Source organism: Somniosus microcephalus, chromosome 1 (genome assembly GCF_052327205.1).
Source record: "Somniosus microcephalus isolate GS21.2 chromosome 1, FLI_Smic_1.0, whole genome shotgun sequence".
Taxonomy (NCBI): Eukaryota; Metazoa; Chordata; class Chondrichthyes; order Squaliformes; family Somniosidae; genus Somniosus; species Somniosus microcephalus.
The window spans coordinates 76109606-76133099 of record NC_140987.1 but is presented as its reverse complement, the minus strand read 5'-3'; the positions used below and the strand labels follow the sequence as shown (position 1 = coordinate 76133099).

The window sequence follows — 23494 nt, the reverse complement described above, 5'->3', positions numbered from 1 at the left end:
TATGTCAACAAATGCAGCAGTCAAAGAGGAAGATCTACAAGTAGCAAATGAGATGTATACCCCTCTATTCTGTTTTTCTTGATGCTGGTTAAGGGAAGAATGTTAGCCAGGACACTGCGTGAACCCCCTATTTTATTTCAAAATTGCACCACAGGATCTCGTTTTCCACCCGAACAGGTAGACAGGGTCTCGGTTTCGGTTTGACGTCTCACCCAACAGACAGCACCTCTAACAGTGCAGCCCCCTCCCGCCCCCCCCCCCCCCCCCGAGTACGGCACTGGTGTGTCAACCCATATTATGAGCTCAAGTCCTAGAGTGAGATTTGTCCCCACCACCATCTGCCTCAGAGGTGGGTGCTACCAAATAAACCAAACTGACACTCAATGATCAACATAGAAAAAGACTGCATTTCCCAAACATATAGCAAAGGCCAGAATCATTTTAATTTCTTGCCTATGCAATTAACATAAAAGATGTTAAGATAAATACTCCCAATTCTAACTTACTGCAATCTCATCACCAGTGATGTCTTGGCAGGGACACTGCAGCTTGTTTAGAAGTAGCTTTAGTGTACATCACTGGTTCACAGCATACTGAGCTGGCTCAAATCTTCTTCTCAGCCTTTCCCCCAGCAAAAATAAGTTTAATTGGCGTATTCAAATATCATTAGTCCCAGTAATTGGCTCATTGTTTTTAATCAGTATATAGTAAATTATGGACAAGTGATCTTAAGATGGTGAAAGAATATAGATAATAAGTGGTGGCATGTGCAATGAGTGGGGATTTGCTGGAAGCATTCAAAGGAAAGCTGGATGAATTCTTGAGGGAGGCAAACATGTTGCTTGAGGCTTTCTTTTGAACTGCTGCATAAATGATAACACATCAATGGTTACACGGTGTCCTTTCTTACAACGTGAATGCTTGCTGTCGAGTGGAAAATGGACCGTTGCCAGTGATGATGGATTACTGCATACTAAACATTCAGACTTGCATTCATATAGTGCCATTCACAACCTCAAGACACTCCAAAGCACTTTATAGCCAATGAAGTACTTTTGAAATTGTCACTGTTGTAGATGTCTTGTTGAGATGTTATGCTCAAGTCTCTGGAGTGGGACTTGACCCACAACCTTATGACTCGGGCAACTGATTTTGAAATCCACGAGCTTCTCACGAGCAGAATCAGATTAAACTGTTGACTGTTAATGGTCAGTGGCAGAGCAGGCAGTGGAACCAGTGCTGGCTCTAAATCTGGAGAACGCATATTACAGATTACAGTTACTGCCTCTCAGGTGGGGAGAGCCCATTGTGGACACAGCTCAAGAAAGTTATCCTTTGCTTGTAGAGCAGTGGCCTGGCCACAGCTACATCAAACCTGCTCCAAATCAGTTCCACCATTTTGCAGATTAGAAATTGTAAAAAAAATTGGCTTATTCAAATGGTCTCTAATCCCCATAATTGACTTGAGCACAAAATCCAATACTGAGGGAGTGCTGCACTGTCTTTCGGATGAGACGTTAAACAGAGGCCCCGTCTGCTCTCAGGTGGACGTAAAAGATCCACTCGGCAGCCACAAAGAAGGGGGTAGTGTGTTGCGGCACCAGAGGACACACTCCCCTGGTTAACTGGGAGTCAGGAAAACTCCCAGTTGTTTTAAGAAGGACTCTTCGGGTCCGGTGGCACAGGTCACCTTACGCCCAGGTGTACAAGCTGCCCAGATTCCACAAAAGGTACAGGCCAATCAGGAATTAGCCTGGCCGTCCGGAGACGGGCAGCGGATGTATATAGCTTTATAGAGTTTTACAGCACAGAAAGAGGCCCTTCGGCCCATCGTTATGAAGTATTTTAAGTGTGTTTTTACAGTTTGGAATTTTAGTGATTTAATTTTAGTTGTGATAAGTTTAAGTTTTGAATTTTGATAACTGTGTCAGGCCAGAGAACTTTCTCGGGACATGGCTATTTTGTTTGTGTGTCCCTACAGAAAGGAAGTCGGGATGAGGAAGGTTCTGCTCCTGCTCGCCCTGGTAGGGGTGAGCATCAGTGATCGAGGAGACGTGGAGAACTCCCATATCTCTGGGTGTTCAGGAGAGAGCACCGATCATTACCGCAGGGGGTGGCGAACGGGGTGTGCAGGAGCTCGCCATTTACTTTCACGAGGGAAGGCGGCCAGGGTGGTTGGGGTCCAACTCGACCCAGTACTCCAGCCAGACCGGGTTCACGTACGGGGAGGCCTCCATCCCGTGCCCCAGGGTACAGGTCGTTGCTACAAGGGTCACTGTCCCCGTGGGGAAATGTGTGTGTTTGACAGATTCCTTTGGATAGGTGGTGGTGGCTCAGAAAGCTGAGCAAGGATATAGGAAACCCTGCAGTCGATTGGGAATGATTGGGGAACAATACCCATCGGATGATTACAGGGACCCGAGGGGCATTGTGTGTGTGCTGGGACAAGTGGTGGGAACCAGATCAGGGGATTTATGTCTGTATGTGGGGTTCAGAGAAGGCCTGCCCCACAGGCGTATTCATCATTTTCCACCGGCAATGGCAAGATGCCGGGGAGGGGGTGGAGTGGGATTCCAGCCTGCATGCATGCGCAGTCCCACACTCCCCGATCCCAGTGAATGCCACTGAACTTGTGACCCGCCCCCGCTATAGTCCAGTGGTGTCCTACCACCACCAAGGGACCAGGGAATGGTTTAGTCCTAGTACCAACAGATGAGCTGCTGTACCAGGGGGTACACTATGCAGTGGCCTCAGTGATCCTGAACCTGACCGAGGTGCACTTACCTGAGTGGTGCCCTAAAGAGACAGAACGGTTGTACCAAGCCCTGTTGAAGGAAATGTTTAGAAAGTTATATGAGTTCGACTTTGCCAATGTAGACAAAGCGAAACTGTACAGTTTACATCCTGAGCATAATATGGGCGCGGGGAGACAAAGAAGGGGGACCTGGAATGATATTTTCACAGCTTATAGTACAGGGTCATCAGTGATAAACAGCCTAGATGATATCGAGCTGCAAACCCAGATAAATGGTTTAAAGACCCAGTTAAGAAAACTCCTAACAGAGGAGAACACAGTGGTGGGCTCAAAGCTACATGAGGACCAGGCTATGATGGTCCATTTAAAGGAGATGATAGCTGAGCTGGAGAGACACGCCAAAACAGTAAATGCACTTATACGGGAGGACAGGAATGCTTCGGATCAAGCTGCACAGAATGAGGTGTGCGTGCTATACGGGGCATGGTTGCTGGGCGAGGGCCGCAGCAACCTGGAGAATTTAAAACGAGGTTTAGTCCCCTCCTGGATTAGCAACAAGCACCTCGCTGCCCTCCACCCATTTAGTAATTCGCTGAGCCCGTGTCAACTCCGTCTAGCTTCTGAAGCCTAACCTGTCCCAGTGGATTGTGGACGTTCCAATCACACTATCATGGGGTTAGTAGTGAGGATGCCGGTCATGGGTGGGACAGCCCGACCCGCACCGGTATACAGGGTGGAGATCATTGGGATCATTCAAGGGGGTGCACACGTCCGTTTTGCAGAGGTCCCACCTTATGTCATATGACAGGTACAGACCTCTCCAGGTGTCGGAGCCAGGGTGCACAGATAATATTGTGTCCCCAGCACTTGAATGCCTATTCGAGACCACAGTGCGGGTTTAAAGCTGCTGGTGCACGACCTGTGAACTGTACCATGGAGGTAATGGCAAAAGACCATGTTTCCCCTCAGGTAGCATTCATAGGGGGTGGGACATATTGGCCTAGAAATTCAGTAGCGTGCGCCAGCCGTTAGTGCCTTAGGAGGAGTAGATCTCGAGCGCTAGGCGCTTAGTGCCCGGGCGCAGCGCGATCTGCGCCTCGCCCCAACTTCAGTAGACATTTAGCCCCGGCGCGAAGTCTTTGCGCGCGCCCTGCTGCACGCGCAGATTATGACGTCATTTCCTCGTGCAACGCCCTTTGTGCGCCCCAAACCGGAACTTCAGTTGCGCCGGCCCATTGTGCGCCGGACGGTCCTAACGACTGTGGAGTGGAACGGTACACAGCCGAAGCGGGCCGCGGCGAGCGCAAATTAAAGGGCACTTACCCTGCACTATAAAGGGCTGCCATTTTGCAGCAATCACTCCTGTGCAACGGATTTTTTGAAAAAAACCAAGGAAGGGAGCTTACTGCTTTGGGACAACACTAGGACAGGTATTTTTGGCTTCAGGCCAGAGCTTGGCAATTCGCCTTCACTGATATCTCATTGTTTGCCAGCATATTATGGGGGCTGCATGGGGTGCCAATGCTGAGTTTCAGGATTATGTCGGAAGGGCTCGCAGACACTGGGTTAGAGGGGCAGCCCTGGTTAGACGCAGAGGGGGCAACAGGCATCGGCAACGTGGGCCTTACCCACTCAGGCAATACCGCCAGCAGGTCTCGTATCTCAACATGACTGGCGCACGATGTGTTAGGAGGCTGCGATTCAGAAGGGAGGTGGTTGCAGAGATCTGCCATCTGCTTCACAGAGATCTGCGTCCACAGCTGAGTTGCAGGACGTCTCTGTCGGTGGAAGTGAAGGTGGCTCTGAACTTCTATGCCACCGGCTCCTTCCAATCAGCTGCTGGGGACATTGCTAACATATCCCAGTTCGCCGTCCATTGCTGCATCCACCAGGTCACCAATGCCCTTTTCAGAAGGAGACGCCAATTCATCTCCTTCCCCATGACCCTGGAGAGGCAGCAGCAGCGTGCAGTGGGATTTGCAAGAATCGCGGACTTCCCCATGGTGCAGGGCGCCATTGACTGCACGCATGTGGCTTTGCGGGCACCTGTGGACCAACCCGAGGATTACCGCAAACGGAAGGGCTACCATTCCCTCAACGTACAGCTGGTGTGTGACCACAGGCAGCACATCCTAGCTGTCAATGCCCGCTTTCCAGGCAGCAGCCACGATGCCTTTATCCTGCGACAGACTACTGTGGCTGATATCTTCCAGGCACAGCCTCACCCAAGAGGATGGCTTATCGGGGACAAAGGCTATCCTTTGTGTACCTGGCTCATGACCCCGCTCCGCGCGCCCAGGACCCCTGCTGAAGAGGCATACAACGAGAGCCATCAAGCGACTAGGAACATCATAGAACAAACAATTGGCGTCCTCAAGCAACGTTTTCGCTGCCTGAATCGTTCCGGCGGATCTCTGCAGTATTCGCCGGAGCGAGTCTCCCAGTTCGTGGTCGTTTGCTGCATGCTGCACAACCTGGCTATCCGCAGGACTCAGGCACTGCCACCTCACACTGGAGCACCACCTCAGGAGGAGGAGCAGGAGGAGCATGAGGAGGAGGAGGAGGAGTACCAGGCCAGGAGGGAGGCACAAGGTCCAAGGGCCGCCCGTCGGCGGCTTATTGAACTTCACTTCTAGGCCCCCTGTCAGGGCATGGCTTGTGCCAATGAAAGAACATGAATGCAGCCGCTCCGCAAGCCCTCAGCCGCTTAAGGCAACAAACACTTCAAAGATCAAACATGGACAATATGAATAAATAAAATGCTTTATTGAACAAACTCAGGGCCCTTCCCACATGAAACCCAAAAACAGACAACACCCCCCAAAAAACAGTCACACACATGACTGACTCCCACAACCTGGGGAGGAATAACAAAACATTTGAACAAAAATGGCCTTCATCCTCGACCTTAACAGAACAACCATCCCCAGAAACAAAACAACCATCCCCAGAAACAAGACAACCATCCCCAGAAACAAGACAACCATCCCAATATAAACAAACATTTGTCCACACCCTCTACTTTGTGGCCCACGAGGGCGATTCCTTGTCCAGCCTTTGGCGGCCCCTGGCCGCCCTGCTGCTCCTCCTCAAACCATGGCCAGTGGCTGCAGCAAGGCTGGGGGAAGGCTCCTGAGGGGCACATGTCGTAACGGCAGATGCCCTTGGGGGTCGGCCTAGACGAGGTCTGGGCCTCGAGGGGCCGGCTGGTGAATGCTGCAGCTGTGGCTGGCCAGCATCTCGTGGCAGCTCCACTGGGGGAGTGACAGTGGCGGCTGGAGGAATGGGGGCAAGCTGGCGTATGGCAGGCCGCCGCTGGTCAAGTGACTCACTGGCACTCGCCCGGGCCCGCCCTGCAGCATGCGCTGCCATGTGCCGAACGACAGACCGCTGTGCTGCTACAGCGCGGCGGGTGTCCTGGCGATGCCTGGCTGACGCAGCGAGTGTGGCAGCAGTGAGTGCCCGTGCTGCCCTGGTCTGTGACCGCATCAGACCAGCCAGTGACTGCACGGCACCACTGATCAGCTGCCCACTCGCTGCCTGTGCTGCCACGAATTCGGCACGACTCGCGTCCTGTGCTGCCCCGAATAGCTCCAAACTCCTGGCCTGTGAGGCCCCGAACTCGGCCACACTATGAGCCAGGGACTCGATGGCCTCAGGCATCCGTGCCACAACCCCCATGAGCTCGGTGTGCCGGCGCTCCGAGTCCACGGACATTTGATCGAGGAGGCGCAGCTCCTCGGAGTTGACCATCAGCGGACTGGAGGCCGGAATCTCCCTCTGGGGAGGCGGCCGCCGAGCTGGCCGACCCTTCCCGCGTTGCTGAGTGCCACTGGGCCCAGCAACTACACCCCTCTGGGAAGAAGGCCGCTGAGCAACCGCACACCCCCTGCGTTGCTGCACGCCACTGGTCCCAGGAGCGACACTCCCCTCCGACACTTCCCCCACGCTCTCCTCCAGGGAAGACGTGTCCCCTACATTGGCATCCCCTTGCGTGGGTGAGGGTTCCCCTGATGGGCCGCCTTCCTCTTCCTCCTCCTCCTCTTCCGAGGGGCTGTCAGTGGCAGCTTCAGGGACCTCCTCCTCACCATCTGAAAGCAGGAAGGGACAAGAGTAGCTTTAGATTGAGGAGAGGGCGTCAGCGAGGGAGGCATGAGTGGTGGCATTCAGCGCATTGGTCGGACAGTGGCAAAGGATGTAGATCTGATGCGCAAGTGGGACGAGAGAGGTCCAAAAGGTGATGTCCTTACCATTGGTGCCCAGAACAGGGTCGGCATCTCCACTGGCAACGGGGCCAATCACCCGGGCTCCCATGAGGCGACCCACGCGCTCTTCCAGGTCAGTGAGCTGCTGGATCTGGGGACCGCCTCCCCCAGTCTCAGTCCGGCTCTTCTGATTGTGGGCCAGCTTGGCCTGCAAGAGAAAGGACGGCCTCTAAGTACAGTGTGTAGCCCTGATCTGGTGTGCACTGCCTCCCATGGTCGAATAGCTTGGCCAGTGTGGAGCCCTGATCTGGTGTGCACTGCCTCCCATGGTCGAATAGCTTGGCCAGTGTGGAGCCCTGATCTGGTGTGCACTGCCTCCCATGGTCGAATAGCTTGGCCAGTGTGGAGCCCTGATCTGGTGTGCACTGCCTCCCATGGTCGAATAGCTTGGCCAGTGTGGAGCCCTGATCTGGTGTGCACTGCCTCCCATGGTCGAATAGCTTGGCCAGTGTGGAGCCCTGATCTGGTGTGCACTGCCTCCCACGGTCGAATAGCTTGGCCAGTGTGTCAAGTGCAGAATGTGCAATTGATGTTCATGCCAGTCCCATAGCTGCTGGATGAGGGCTGGCCATTAGGGCTTTCAGGTCCCTTTGCCCATAATGTGAGGTGCACATGCAAGGATGAGGAGGACACTGGAAAGGCTACTCACCCTGACAATCCTCGTGAGGTCATTGAACTTTTTTCTGCATTGGATACAGTTCCTGGGGACCTCGCTGTTGGCTGACACCCTGATGGCGACCTCCCTCCAGGCTTTCCTGTAGACGCTGGTCGCAGGCTTCTTCCCACTGTCCGGGAACAGGTGTTTGCCTCTCCTCTCCAAAGCCCTAACCAGCACCCTCAAATCATGTCCAGTGAAGCGCTGCGCTCGTTCACGGGCCTTCTGCATCTTTCCCGGCGCTATTTCTGTTCAGCAGCAGTGTTTAGGCCTAGCTGGAGGGCTGCAGTGTCCAGGGCGTGGCAGCAGACGAACACGACCCTTCCCCCTTTAAGAGCTGGCCGGCGCCAGGGTGTCTGCTGTCAATCAAGAAATGACCGCACCTGCGCTGCGCCCGGCCTCGGCGGTTTAGCTCAGCAACGCCGGCTTTGCGCCTAAAGATAGTTGTGTAACGCCAGTTTTAGCGCTCGAGCAAACTCTTAGGGCGAAGCTACTGAATATCGGCGAAGTGGCCTCGACTTTGCGCCGGGCGCAAACTTTAGCGGCCGCCCGACTTTTCCGCCCCAAAAGTGGCTATACTGAATTTCTAGGCCATTGTGTCACCACAAGTGCGCCCCACTGCCGGCATGAACAGTACATCTGATGTCCGGTGAGTGACAGCAGTTTTTGTTTTAAACCCGAGGCAGAAGTTCAAGTGGCCCAGGAACGGATTGTACCCATCCCTGAACCCTCAACTGTTCACCTCACTGTCAGGGAAAACATCACCAACCTGCAAAGTTATGTAACACATTTTGGCTGAGATTCCCCCTCTACCAGAACATCTTACCGCCCTATTAAAAACAGTGGTCATCTCACAGAAACATTTCTATACGTTACAGCAGAAGACAGTTGAGATATGGGCCAAGATATTGGATATTCTGGTTCCACCCTGGTGGGACATTTTTGAAAATATAGAAGTCCCCTCTTGGATTAGGCTGGCTTCGCACATTTTAGTGGTTTGCCAGCTGGGAATAGTTTTCTATTTGTTGTGTGCAAAGTGCAAAGGAAGGGACCAAATGTTCCACTCTCAGCATGAGGGAGCATGGGACAAAAACAAAAATAAAGTCTATGACCAGGTATAAAACCAACCTTGAACGTTATTAAAAATAAAGTTGGATGAGTGTGTGTGTCAATTTATTTTCCCTATGTGTGTGTTTTTTTCCAAGTGGTGCAGGGGTGTTGGACCCCCTCCGTGCTTGGATGTGAATGTAATAAAAGTTTTTTTTACTTTGTGTATTTTGATAAACACTACACCTAAAGGGAATGGGAGAGTGTTTTGAATGGGTATTAGTTTAGGTAATACAGGGGAAGGTTGGCTCCCGAGGATCAGAAATTTTGCTCACACCTGCATGATACTATATAGTGTTATAAAGTATCACAGGGGGGTGCGTAAGGTTCGAAAATTTCTGCACAACCCCAAAACAGAAGAATAACCTTATTTTAAAACAATTTTGGAACATCACAGAAGAAATCTGTAAAAAAGGATAAATGTATGGTTGGGCCTAACAGAAGAATTCAAAGTTTTAAATTACACATTTTTCCTAAGTGTAAGGGAGGAAGAAATTTTGACTGTTTTAAGGAGTTACTGGGCCAAAGGGATTTAAAATAAAAATCCCAGGAAGATTTGGCTGGTTTAAAAAGACATGTTCAGGCTTGCAAAAGGCTGGGACACAGGGGAGGTGGGGCGGGCCCCCGAGTTTGGATATTGGACTGTCTAGGAATGTCCTGGGCCACCCCAGTTTTACATAAAGACAATGAAACCTGTTCCCGCTGAGAATTCGCAGAGCCAGGTACATGAATAAACAGGACATGTCCCCAGCAACACAAAGGAAAGAACATAGCCCTACAGGATACAACAATTAAAACAGCAGTCCAAAACCAATTAAAGAGATTGACAAACATTTTGCATTTTTAAACTAGTTTCAAGGCAATCCCGAAACCAGTTAAAGGCCGATTAAGTTTAGATGGGCCATCCCCGAAGCTCGTTAAAGTTTTAAAACCTATTAAAAATAACGAGCCCGCCAAATTTAACAAAGAAACCCAAGATTTGGCGGTCAGATAAGCCAGGCCCCAAATTAGTATAATTGAGGCCTGCTTTTTCAGTTCATCAGTCAGCTCAGAAGTCGGTCAGTTCGAGTTCAGCTCAGAGTTCAAGTTCGAGAAACAGCACTGTACAGTTCAACGGACCACCAAGACCAGATCGGAGACTTGAAGGAAGAAAGAAGAAACAGAGATCGCGGCAACCAAAGGCCTACAGAAACCAACAACTACCAATATTACCACCGACCAGGTAATATTGGGCCACCGTGACCAACAAGGAACCAACCGCCGAAAAACTCACGAACCAAAGACTTGTTTCCACTCTACAGGCTAGTCTGACTTACCCCATGGTAAGATTTGGACACAAAAGACCCTATAACTAGCCCTAACCAAAGAAAATCGGGTACTCACCTGATACATCCAACAGCGCGACTAACCGCATCTGCGGACAAACCCAAACTGAAGACCCAACGCAGGTGCAGTCTTCTACCACGTCCGAGGTACGGCAGGCCCCAACCACCACAACTAAAGAGAACCCCGAAATCGAGAACCTCTACAGTCTGTCAAGGAAGTCGTTTTGGTGAGCATTTCCTGGTCCTCTGGATTCCAGCCTAGCTAGTGTAGTGGGGTTGGGAGGGTAAGGGATTTTGTATATTGTAATTCTCCCTCGCTTATTCCGAGTGTTCCCCACCCTTTTAAAATATAAGTTTTATTGTATTGTATATTTTCCTGTCTCAAAATAAAGATCTGAATTATTTTGACTAACCCAGGTGTCTGTTGCAAGTTTATTACAACCCCCAAATAAGTCCAAAGTCTAGAACAAAAGGGAGTGGGAGCGATTCGAACCGCTCAAAGGAGTCAGAGGTGAAGCTGACAAACAACCCACAACACCACCCCTTACACTATTCAATTGCATCCCCCTTCCATCAGCCCAATGCTTGCTTATATCTTCAATTACTCCCTCTTGAAAAATCACCTCATTCCTTAAAAAGCTTGCCTTTGAATCCTTCATACTCTGCAACTACTGTACTATCTCAAATCTCGCTCAGGCTCTGGAATTATGTCACCATAATCCAAATTCATAGCTATGCCCACTTCTCTCTGTTCAAATCCATTCAGTCTGGCTTCCAACAACGTTGTGTTACTGTGACTGCAGTGGATGCCTTATTCCTCCTCAACCACTCTCTTTTATTGACATGGTTGACCACACCATCCTCATCTGGCACCTCTCCTCTTTGTTCCACCTCTTAGTTATTACCCTTACACAGTTCCATCCCTACTGGAGCCAGCACATCTCCTGCAATGGCTTCTCCTCCCATGTCTCTTTGACCCCTCCAATTCTTCCTCTATATGCTAACCTCAATGGCCCCCCAGCAACATTATCCGTGAGTATAGGAGTCAGCTTCTATATGCGTATTGAAAATAACCAGCTTTAGTTCACCAGCACCAACCTTGGCTAGTTTTGTTGTCTGAAATCAAGTCATGGAGGAGTCACAAAATTCTGCAATGCATCACTGTTAGGACAGAAGCCATCGTATTCAGCCCCCCCACCTGATTCCAATCCCTGCTTGTATTCCCACTTAAGCACTAACCTGAGCTCGCAACCTCAATGTCCCCATGATTAACTTCAAACTCCACATTTAATCCATCACAAAGACTACTTACTTCTACCTCCAAAATATTGTGTCTCCATCCCCAATTCACCTCTACGACTGCTGAAACCTTCATTCATATCTTGATCACCTGCGGACACTTTCCCTATACGCTCCTCCTGAGCTCCACCCTACAGAAACTGCAACTCATCCAGAACTCCAATACCTGCATCATATTCTGCACAGTCACACTTCAGTATCACCCTCTCCTTACCAACTTCCAATGTTTTTCCATTTCTCAGAGCAATTTCACAATCCTCACTTTTATTTGTAAATCTCTCCATGGCTTTGTTCCTCTCATCTCTGAACCCACCCCTGCTCGCACCTTTCAACTCTAGTCCACTGTGTGCTCCCCTATCGCACGCCTACATTGTGGAACTACCTTCCTAAAACCCTCCACTTTGCTTCATCGTGCCTCACTAAAACCTACCAAGTCCAACTTCAGGAATCTCACCAGTTCCCCTACTACTCCAGTCTTTTCTCCTGAAGCGTGACGCAACGTGGGCCTTTTTGCTACATTAAAGGCTCCATGTAAACCCACGTTGCAGATGTGATTGGTCTGTTGTTGAAAGTAGATTATAGCAGCATCACACATTCGAACATACGGGTGACTGGTGCCCTGAATGGAGGGCCACAAGTTTATCCACTATTCATTCCCAAAGTACCGGGAGTGGTCAACTTACCCTCAACTTATAAACAGGCACTGGCAGACCGTCAGATAATATACATCAATAGAAAGGGCATTTATTACCTCAGCTTGCAAGGGAGGGGCAATGCTTGAAAATTCATCCTTCAGGGGAAATATGCTACGTCAATGCGGGACGATTTTATCCTTAGCCAATCTGTTGTGGTTTGGTTATGAAAAGGTAGTTATAACAAGTACTGACATGAGAAAAATTTAAATAGGGTCAGGATGGGGCTTGGTATTTGACAAGGGGCATCTCCTCCTTGGGGCAGTCACTTTGGAGTTGAGGTGACTCCAAGACAACAATTCTGGCAGGGGCAGTTCAAAACCTATCCAACACTCTATGGTAGATTCAGTAATTTGATACATGACCCAGGCAAGTTCATAGTAGAGCACTGGGCGACCAGCCTAGCTCACTAGTAGAACATGGAGGGGTAGGACTATCACAGGGTGCTGAGATTCTTCCTATTCAGCTCTTGGTTGCCCTCCGAGTCAACGCCCTATGAGGTAAGGTGTTCCTAGCAGGACAAGCAACAGGAAGCTTACCAGAGCTTTGCATTGGTGAGCTGCATGGTTAAACTTCAGCAGGAACCCTGTGCGTACTTGGGACTCAGCCAGCCTGCAACCTAAGCTCTCTGGATTTGGGTAGGTGGACTGTGTTTCCACAGGGAGAGAGTGAGCACTCTGTATTGGGCAAACAAATTCTACCAGTGCAGGTTTCTCAGTAGCTTCGTGTGTATCAGGTACCCAGCTGACCAAAAAAAAGGGAGATAGTGAACAATAGCAGCTGACCAAAATTAAGCCCATAAAAGGAAAAGTACTCATGGATATTGTTCCTACTGGACCATGAAGAACTGCAAATTCCACCCCCGCACCCTCCAAATTGATCTCTTATAACGCTGCAAATCTGCAGTGTCTCTGAACTGTGCAAAAATATACATAAGCACCATGGATTATTTTGCCGGTTTGCATTGGTCCAAAAATGACATTCCATGAAACACTAGTAGGCAATGAGAGGAGCTCAGTTCTGCTTGGATTGTCCCGACAAAAAATTCTGACAACAGTACGATGTTACAAGGTTAAGCTCCAGCCAGTCACACCAGAAGAGCTAACGGCAGATGAGAACCACCATTTTAGATCAGCTATCTGGTTCTTTATAACTACCGAATATGAAAAGTGTTCACCAAAGTACATGCAGTGAGTTTTTAAAAAAAAGTGTTGTTTTAAAAATGAGCCTTTAATTAACAAAACCAAACAAAGGCACTGAACAGGTGTAACAAGTTCTAATCTATTCAAACTTTCACATGGAGAAATGAGTCAACATTAAAGGGTAAATTCTGCACTCCCAACAGGGAGCCATGCTTAGAGTGTGGATTGGAGAAACAGTGCTACAGTGTTGTTGTGCCCCTTATCTCTGGCCCTGCTCCCTTTGTGTACGGTTCTCTTTGAGAATGAGGAATAGCTGAATTTACCTTTATAGTTAATGCAGCTAATGCAGGCACAAGTGCAGTGATTCGCATTTGCAGCACAGTGCAGACTCTCTCCTGTGAGCTTCTGCTCTCAGACACGATAAGTGAAGGACGGGAAAGGTCGAAAGGCGTGTCAACCTACATTGCTCTTGTGCAAGTGCTTTGTCACAGGAAATTTGCTCGCTTTTTCAGTCAAGTCAGTGGAGATATATAGAAGTTGGGTAAAATATTAAAATGTGGCAAAGGATGTGTGAAGGAAAAATAAATATTAAGTGTGCGAGTAATAAAAAATTTAAACTAATATCTAAAGCATCTTTAGTCTAAATCTCTCCAGTATTAATGTGCCAGTCAGGTGTACATGTTCAAACAATTGGCATAAAATTGTATCAAAGGTTTTAGGATATAACTTATACCAGAAGCATTCAATTTGTAGCAAACAAAATGTATTACAGGTGTGGGAGAGAAGAGAGTATGTTCCTTTGTGGCGGGGAGTAAGCAAAATGACCATGCAATGTGCAGGTTGCTGTCACATCTTTGATAGAGGTGCTTACCACAGTGAAGCTTTCTGTCCCATTAAATTGACCAAATCCCACAAGGTTGGACCATATAGTATTTCGGTAAATTGGCCACAATTATGCTGGGGTCATCTGCCCAATGCGAGGCGAACAAGAATACCCCTGTTCAAAATAAAACTCAATACTGCATAAAACTCAATACTGCATAAAACTGGTACCTGACTTCCTTTAGGTTATAGAGACTTCTTGTGGCATAAGGATGCGCGAGTCAAACTGTTCACTAAGGGACACAAAGTGTTTTTCTTTAGAAAAAATCACATAAGCATTTGATTAAAGGTCCCAGCTTCACATTATTTTCAACAACTCCAGAGATGCAAAAAGACAAAGCTGGGCTATTCTATAACAATGCTTTTGTAGGTTTTTTTTTAAACCAAAAAACCCCACAGATGTGTGGTTCAAAAGGATTAAGCTGAACTTGGCCAATTCTCACCTTCCCCCACCTTCCAGTATTTAACACTGTATACTGTAGTAAGCATTATAGCACAAGTTGGAAGATAACAGGCAATCTTGTGACCCAGAATTGAAAAATACAGCACAAAATCCTGCTGGTGCTCCTGAACGAGACAATTTCTAAAAAAACAACAAAGTTCTTTGCAGCTGCCAGCAAATAGTCAGAATGCGGTGCTCCCTCAAACCAACTGGGGCTCACTGGAGTCCAGTTCGCCCACAGGATTCTGTTGGCGCCTAGATTTTCTGCCACGGTGAATAGGGAGGAGGAGCACTCTCCAGCGGGGAGGTATTGGGCACGTTCATCAGCTGCCCTGCATGCAACCGCTCGTTGACTCGCAGCTCACATCCATCCTGGAGCATCCGTATAGCAATCCGAGCAATATTTCGGGAATCATCCAGCCCGGAGTGAGGTCGGCCTTCGTACTTCATTCCGAGCTTTTCCAGCATGGAAGTGAGTTTGGTCTGAGTCCTGGGAACCTGCGGGCAGATAGTCACAGCGGCTGTCAAAACCAGGACAAGTTAAACGGCCAAAAACAAATTTGTACAAAATGAAACCCAGACCAGGGTCGTTCAAACTTGACCAAGCGTCTGTAGGGGGAAATGATGCAATTGAGGTCAAATAGAATTGTTTTTTTGGAATCAAACCAAATTCTTGAAAAATGTAACCCGCAAATGAGCTGCGTAGCAACAATCAGCTCAAATCAGTGTAATGTGACAGTAGCACTTTATGCACAAACAGCACTGAGGTATGTTAAAGTCTGTAATTTGTTTGCTGGAAGCTTGTGCAATGCTTCAAAAAGTTGATTAAAACCCACGGATAGTTGCTAGATTTCAACAAACATTGCGGCGACAGCAACAACCCGACTATTGTGGCATTTTCAAAATGTGTCAACTATATAGCTTATCTGTAATAAAACATCTTGCTGGTAATAAGTGACCCACAATAATATGGGACTGACAGAATTCTATTCTGTTTCAGAGCAGCACTCCTGCCAACAAGATCAGACGACATGCTTTCTCACTACTTCCTACATAGCTGTGGGTGAGAGAGAGAGAGAGGGAAGTGGTGAGAAAACCACTGGACCCACACACCGAACCTCATGGAACATCGATTGGCCTTGGAGGGGGTACAGTGTAGATTCACCAGAATAATACAAGGGCTACAAGGTGATCTAATCAAGGTTTTTAAAATGATAAAGGGATTCTACAGGGTAGATACAGAGAAACTATTTCCTTTGGTGGGGGAAATAGAGAACAAGGGGGCACAATCTTAAAATTAGAGCTCTAGGCCATTCACAAGTGAAATCAGGAAGCACTATTTTAACACAAAGGGTAGTGAAAATCTGAAATTCCCATCCCCAAAACTAGAAGGGAACGGTAGGATAGTGGTTATGTTATTGGACTAGTAATCCAGAGGCCTGGACTAATGATCCGGAGACATGTGTTCAAATCCCATCACATCAGCTGGAGAATTTAAATTCATTCAGTTAAATAAATCTGGAATTAAATAGCTAGTGTCATTAATGGTGACCATGAAACTATCGGATTGTCGTAAAAACCCATCTGGTTCACTGATGTCCTTTAGGGAAGGAAATCTGCCATTCTCACCTGGTCTGGGCTATATGTGGCCCACAACAATGTGGTTAGCCTCTAAAATGTCGTAACAATGTCAGTTGTAACAAACTGCTACAAAAAGCAATAATAAGAATAAAACCGGAGAGACCACTAGGCACCGGCTTCAAACAGGTAAATGGCACAACCAGCCCAGTCGACCCTGCAAAGTCCTCTAAACTAATATCTGGGGACGTGTGCCGAAGTTGTCCCAACAGCCTGACATAGTCACACTCACAGAATTATATCTTTCAGCCAAAGTCCCAGACACCTCCATCATCATCCCTAGGTATGTCCTGTCCCACCGGCATGACAGACCCACCAGAGGTGTTGGCACTCAACATTGACTCCGGACCCCATGAAGTCTCATGGCTTCAGGTCAAGCATGGGTAAGGAAACCTCCTGCTGATTACCACCCTCCCTCAGCTGATGAATCAGTACTATGTTGAAGAAGCACTGAAGGGGCACTCTGGGTGGGGAACTTCAATGTCCATCACCAAGAGTGGCTCGGTAGCACCACTACTGGCCGAGCCCTGAAGGATTAGCTGCCACACTGGGCCTGTGGCAGGTAGTGAGAGAACCAACACGCAGGAAAAACATACATGACCTCATCCTCACCAATTTACCGGTCGCAGATGCATCTATTCATGACAGCATTGGTAGCAGTGACCACCACACAGTCCTTGTGGAGTTGAGTTCCGTCTTTACACTGAGGACACCCTCCATCATGTTGTGTGGCACTAGCACCATGGGATAGATTCAGGACAGATCTAGCAGCTCTAAACTGGGCATCCATGAGGCGCTGTGGGCCATCAGCAGCAGCAGAATCTGTAACCTCGTGGCCCAGCATATCCCTCACTCTACCATTACCATCAAGCCAGGGAACCAACCCTGGTTCAATGAGGAGTGCAGAAGAGCATGCCAGGAGCAGCACCAGGCATACCTAAAAATGAGGTGGCAACCTGGGGAAGCTGCAACACAGGACTACATGCATGCTAAACAGCGGAAGCAGCATGCTATAGACAGGGCTAGGCAATCCCACAATCAACGGATCAGATCAAAGCTCTGCAGTCCTGCCACATCCAGTCGTGAATCGTGACAGACAATTAAACTAATGGGAGGAGGCTCCATGAATATCCCTATCCTCAATGATGGCAGAGCCCAGCACGCGAGTGCAACAGACAAGGCTGAAGCATTTGCAACCATCTTCAGCCAGAATTACCAAGTGGGTGATCCATATCGGCCTCCTCCGGAGGTCCCCGCCATTACAGAAGCCAGTCTTCAGCCAATTCGATTTACTCTACATGATATCAAGAAACGGTTGCGCGCACTGGATATAGCAAAGGCTAACCCCGACAACATCCAGCTGTGGTGCTGAAGACATGTGCTCCAGAACTAGCCGTGCCTCTAGCCAAGCTGTTCCAGTACAGCTATTAACACTGGCATCTACCAATGTGGAAAACTGCCCAGGCATGTCCTATCCACAAAATGCAGGACAAATCCATTCCGGCCAATTACTGCCCCCATCAGTCTACTCTCAATCATCAGCAAAGTGATGGAAGGTGTTGTTGACAGAGCTATCAAGCAGTACTTACTCACCAACAACCTTCTCACCGATGCTCAGTTTGATTTCCGCCAGGACCAGTCGGCTCCAGACCTCATTACAGCTTTGGTCCAAACATGGACAAAAGAGATGAATTCCAGAGTGAGGTGAGTGTGACTGCCCTTGACATCAAGGCAGCACTTGACCGAGTATGGCATCAAGGAGTCCTAATAAAATTGAGCTTGAGATTTTCAGGAAAACTGCTGCCCTTTCATCAAAACAGCCTTTGGTGTCGTGTGTCAAGAAAACTCCTCTTAAACTCTCCTTACAATCCAACTGCTAAAACACCAGCACTTTCAGTAACAGAATTTTCTCCTATTCTGTGCACGCCTTTTTTCTGAAGGACTTTGCCTCATTGATTCCTGGGATGAGAGGGTTGTCCAATGAGGAGAGATTGAGCAGATTGGGCCTATACTCTCTGGAATTTGGAAGAATAAGAGGTGATCTCATTGAAACATATAAAATTCTGAGGGGGATTAACAGGGTAGATGCTAAGAGGTTGTATCCCCTGGCTGAAGAGTCTATAACTAGAGGGCATAGTCTCAGGTTAAGGGGTCAGCCATTTAGGACTGAGATGAGGAAGAATGTCTTAGCTGAAGAGGGTTGTGAATCTTTGGAATTCTCTACCCAAAGGGCTGTGGCTGCTCAGTCCTTGAGTATATTCAAGGCTGAGATAGATAGGTTTTTGGACTCTAGGGGAAATCAAGAGATATGGAGATCGGGCGGGAAAGTGGAGTTGAGGTTGAAGATCAGCCATGATCTTATTGAATGGCAGAGCAGGCTCGAGGTGCCGCATGGCCTACTCCTGCTCCTAAATCTTAAGTTCTTCTGTTCTTATGAAGTCAATGGGAATCAGGGGGAAAACTCTCCACTGGCTGGAGTCATACCTCGCACAAAGGAAGATGGTTGTGGTTGTTGGAGGTCAATCATCTCAGCCCTGGGACATCGCTGCAGGAGTTCCTCAGGGCAGTGTCCAAGGCCCAACCATCTTCAGCTGTTTCATCAATGTCCTTCCCTCCATCATAAGGTCAGAAGTGGGGATATTCGCTGATGATTGCACAGTGTTCAATTCTATTCACAACTCCTCAGATAGTGAAGCAGTCCATGCCCGCATGCAGCAAGACCTGAATGACATTTGGGGTTGGGCTGATGTTTGGCGCAAATGTTACTTGCCACTTAAGTGCCAGGCAATGACTATCTCCAACAAGCGAGAGTCTAACCACCGCCCCTTGACATTCAACGCCGAATCCCCCACCATTAACATCCTGGGGGTAACCATTGACCAGAAACTTAACTGGACCATCCACATAAATACTGGGTTTTCTGCGGCGAGTGTCTCACCTCCTGATTCCCCAAAGCCTTTCTACCATCTTCAAGGCACAAGTAAGGAGTGTGATGGATTACTCTCCACTTGTCTGGATGAGTGCAGCTCCAACAATACTCAAGAAGCTCGACACCATCCAGGACAAAGCTGCCCACTTGATTGGCACCTCATCCACCACCTTAAACATTCACTCCCTCCACCACCAGCGCACCGTGGCTGCAGTGTGTACCATCTACAAGATGCACTGCAGCAACTCGCCAAGGCTTCTTCGACAGCACCTCCCAAACCTACGACCTCTACCACCTAGAAGGACAAGGGCAGCAGGCGCATGGGAACACCATCACCTGCAAGTTCTCCTCCAAGTTACACACCATCCTGACTTGGAAATATATCACCGTTCCTTCATCGTCGCTGGGTCAAAATCCTGGAACTCCCTACCTAACAGCACTGTGGGAGGACCTTCACCACACGGACTGCAGCAATTCAAGGCGGCGGCTCACCGCCACCTTCTCAAGGGCAATTGGGGATGGGCAATAAATGCTGACCTTGCCAGTGACGTCCACATCCCATGAACGAATAAAAAAAAGGACAGTAGTACAGTATAGAGATTGCTGGCCTAATAATCCAGAAACACAAGCTCAAATCCCATCATGGCAGTGAGAATTTGAATTCAGTTAAAATAAAATCAGTAAAAGTGACCATGAAGCTGTCAGATTGTCATAAAAATCCAACTGGTTCACTAATATCCTTTTGGAAGGGAAATCTGTCGCACTTACCCTTGGCCTACACGTGACTCCAGTCCCACACCGACGTGGTCGACTCTTAACTGCCTTCCGAAATGGTCTGGCGAGCCACTCGGTCATCAGGGCCACTAGGGATGGTCAATAAATGCTGACCTTGCCAGCGATGCTCACAGCCGAGAATGAAAATAAAGGGCTGTGGATGCTGGGTCAATTGAAATATTCAAGACTGAGCTTGTTGGGTAAGGGTATCAAAGGACATGGATCAAAGGCTGGTAAATGGAGTGGAGGTACAGATCAGCCCTGATCTGATCGGAACAGGCTCGAGGGACTGAATGGTTTACTCCTGCTCCTACAGACTCGAGACAGCTGGATAACAATGGCCCTTCCAGCTACACAGGTGAGCATTATAAGCAGTAAACACTTAACGCCAGTGATCCCATCAACAGTACTGATCTCAGCAAAGCTGTAAACCTTAAGATCAATACGGAGCCTTAATGCTTAAAGACGCTCCTGTGTTTTTGAGGGTGGGGAGCGGCCCAGCAATCAGCAGTGCACAGTAATTTAGGTTTCACTGCAGTTTCTCAACAATCAGCCCTTTCCATGTACTGCAGAATTAATTTTATTAAACTATTTCTTCACATTTTAGAGTATTAAAAAGTAACAGTAAGAAAGACTTGAACATCAACCAATTACAGAAGTGAAAATAATTCACTGTTGTATTTGTAATTACAGCTCAAATATGAACTAACTGATCAAGGTTAGTCCAGTTGTGTCCACACAGAATCATTAGGCCCATCACTGTAGACCACAGATACCATTGCTGTTGAATCACAGGCCCAAACTTTTCCAGATCCACACACCACATTCCATCAATCCAGTCAGGATTCATGGCATTTCAGCACAGAACTGGAAATGTAAGCAACCCTTGGGAAAGCCAGTCCACCAGAAGAATTGTTTGAAATGCGACAACTTTCTCTACAATGGGCAGCCAGTCGAGGCTGCACGGTGCAGCGGGTGTTGTTTTGGAGGGAAAGAGAAAGAGCAGAGCTGGATAGCCTGTATGCACATGTTCTTTGTCTTCCAATCGGGTTGGTGATACTTGTTCTCTCAGTAGGATTTATGGCCTAGAAATTTGTTTTTCAGGTGCCAAACTGCCTCTGAGCCTCCAAAAGTGCGTCACCCAACATATTGGTAAAGAACAAAAAGATCTGTCCTTAAAGGAACCTCTGCAGGCCGCAACCAACAAAGTTTAGTTTAAAAAATATATATACTTAGCTGAATGTGGAGCCGGCAAGAGCAGGAGTGCTCATCCCGTGGATCGCTGCCACTCACCCCCCCCCACCCCCCCCGATGGACACCAATGCACCCCACCGTCGCCGCTCCCTTCACCCTGATGGCCACCACTACCTCCCAACCCGGTCGCTCTCACCAGCTCCACATAAATGAGGTCCGAGGTGCAATATCAGGGGCACCTCAGGCCTCGTTATTCAGACACAGGGATTGGTCTCTGCGTAGTCCTGCATACCCAAAACTGGGCATGCCCGAATTTCTAGGTTAGTGTCTTTAGATTGGATCATTATAGTTTACAGAGCATCCTGGTATATGGAAACTTACTGATGGTCCCCAGCAAAACCGGCAGCATAAATACAGAGTAGCGGTCAGCACATTGCTCCGCGCAACACACCTGTGATTCAGGCCAATGATTGCATGGCTCAGATTCAGTATCTTTCCCAATATTGAGTACAAAGTTCCTATTGTACTTGGTTTAAGCACACAAAGTGGACTCTTGGCAATTCTCTTCCAATACATTTGTCCTTCCCATTTGCTTTAAGTGCTCACCGTTTAATGATGAATGTTCAAAGAGTGTAAAATATACAGTGAGGTCATCGCAAAATTAATCTCATTCCATCCAAAGTTTTGTCTTCCAACAACTAGTTCTGACAACATGCTTTAAATTAGTGACAATGGATTAGTTCAGTATCAGCATCCATTTTCAGCATACCCAAATAATATACAGCAGGAGTGCCCAAGTGTTCAATGTCAATGGTCTCACAGGTATGCACTACCATGGAGCATCAAGTGTAAATACCTGTTCCCGTTAACTTGCAGATCTATCCAGTTGCTGATATCAACAGATCTCGGGGTTCTGCTTTAGGATTTATCTACCAATGAGATAATAAGCACAGCCCTTACCAAACCTCCAGGCCTACAAATTAAAAAAAAGTCAAACCAGCGAGTAGGAAATACAAGCGTAAATAGGGCTGAGCTGCCTGGGCTTCGAAGGCTGGAACGTCAGGGCTCGGGGGCCACATGTAGTCCATAGGTTACATTTTGGACACGCCTGATGTACAATATAATGAAAATTTGGACTCTTTATTTTTCTACTGCACTGTAACACCAGGCAAAACAAATCACAAACCTTGTAGAAGTTGCCATAACTTTTTCGGATGTTAATCCATTTCTTTGCAAACCGTGGATATTCGATGCTGCTAAGGTGGCACTGAACATTCAGGAACTTACACATGTCCCAGGAGCTAAGATTGGGGGAAAAAATAAGTTTCTATATTGAATTAGTCACAGCCACACAGAGAGAAAGGCAGAACTCAAATGCTTCACACTGAACAGATGCAAGACAGAGCATGCAACTTAAAAACCATATCTAAATGGATTTCTGAAACTCAATTATGAATTTAAGATGCATATCAAAGTAAGATGTCACCGCCACAGCTCTGGATCTCAGACCAGCAGAAGTGTTCTGATGAAGGGTCCATACTCAAAGGCATGAGTTGTCTTTACCCTTTACATATGCTGACAGAAATTGTACACCATTAGTTGTGCATTAATAAAATCCATGATCGGGTATTTATTCAATATTGAAAAAGATGTGATTCTGGTGAAGCTCTGATAATATCAAAGGTCGATATGGTGTTCGGTTGGAGGTGAATTTGTATACCTAGTACAGGAACAGTGTACACAGGGTAACCGACTGAGCGGCACTGTATTGTACATTAGCTGGCACTGCTAGTTGAAGTTTCTTCTTTAAAGCACAATTTCTATGCCATGCCAAAATTACAAGCTAGTCAAGCTAACTTAATCTTGCATTCCTCACATTTATCCATTCCGTTTCTTCCATGATGAAAATCAGCACGATTGTTTGTTTTATATGTTTTATGAGGGTGTACTACATACCCGTCAGTTAGCACTGCATATCTGCACTTGGTTCCGAGTTCCTTCTCTCTCATCCAGTCAACTACTCGTTGAAGAACATCTGGGAAACTCCCTGCCTTATCAACCATATCCTAGAATAAACATAACATGCACACTTAAGCGGGGTGAAAGAATTACCTTCGCCTACTAAACAAAATCTTGTCACTCTAGTCTCCGCAGCTCCCATTATTTGTTTAGTCTCTCCCTTATACGTTTAGTTAATGCTAACAGATTTCCCATGGTGTTGTTCATGTTAAGTCAGAGGACACACTGTTTTCCAACAATTGGAAGGGGGGGGGGGGGGGAAATCAACAAAGTGTGACACCTACAAAAGTGCACGCTACATGCAAGACGTTTAATATATTAGTATTCAATCTTTTGTAGTGCTATACACAGGAAGTCAAGGCCAAGTACAGTTTTC

The 23494-nt window shown here is 47.8% G+C and overlaps 1 protein-coding gene across 2 annotated transcripts in view; it reads right to left on the bottom strand.

Annotated features, from left to right (window-relative positions):
* Positions 1-13309: 13309 nt before the first annotated feature.
* eri1 (exoribonuclease 1) overlaps positions 13310-23494 on the bottom strand; it is a 61451-nt gene continuing 51266 nt past the window's right edge. For both annotated transcript variants that reach the window (XM_085983260.1, XM_085983240.1), the window contains 3 exons: positions 23056-23165; positions 22286-22400; positions 13310-15062 (listed from right to left, as the gene is read on the bottom strand). In XM_085983260.1, coding sequence (XP_085839386.1) covers positions 14820-15062; positions 22286-22400; positions 23056-23165 — 468 coding nt within the window. In that variant the 3' untranslated portion in view covers positions 13310-14819. The remainder of the gene's footprint in view (positions 15063-22285; positions 22401-23055; positions 23166-23494) is intronic.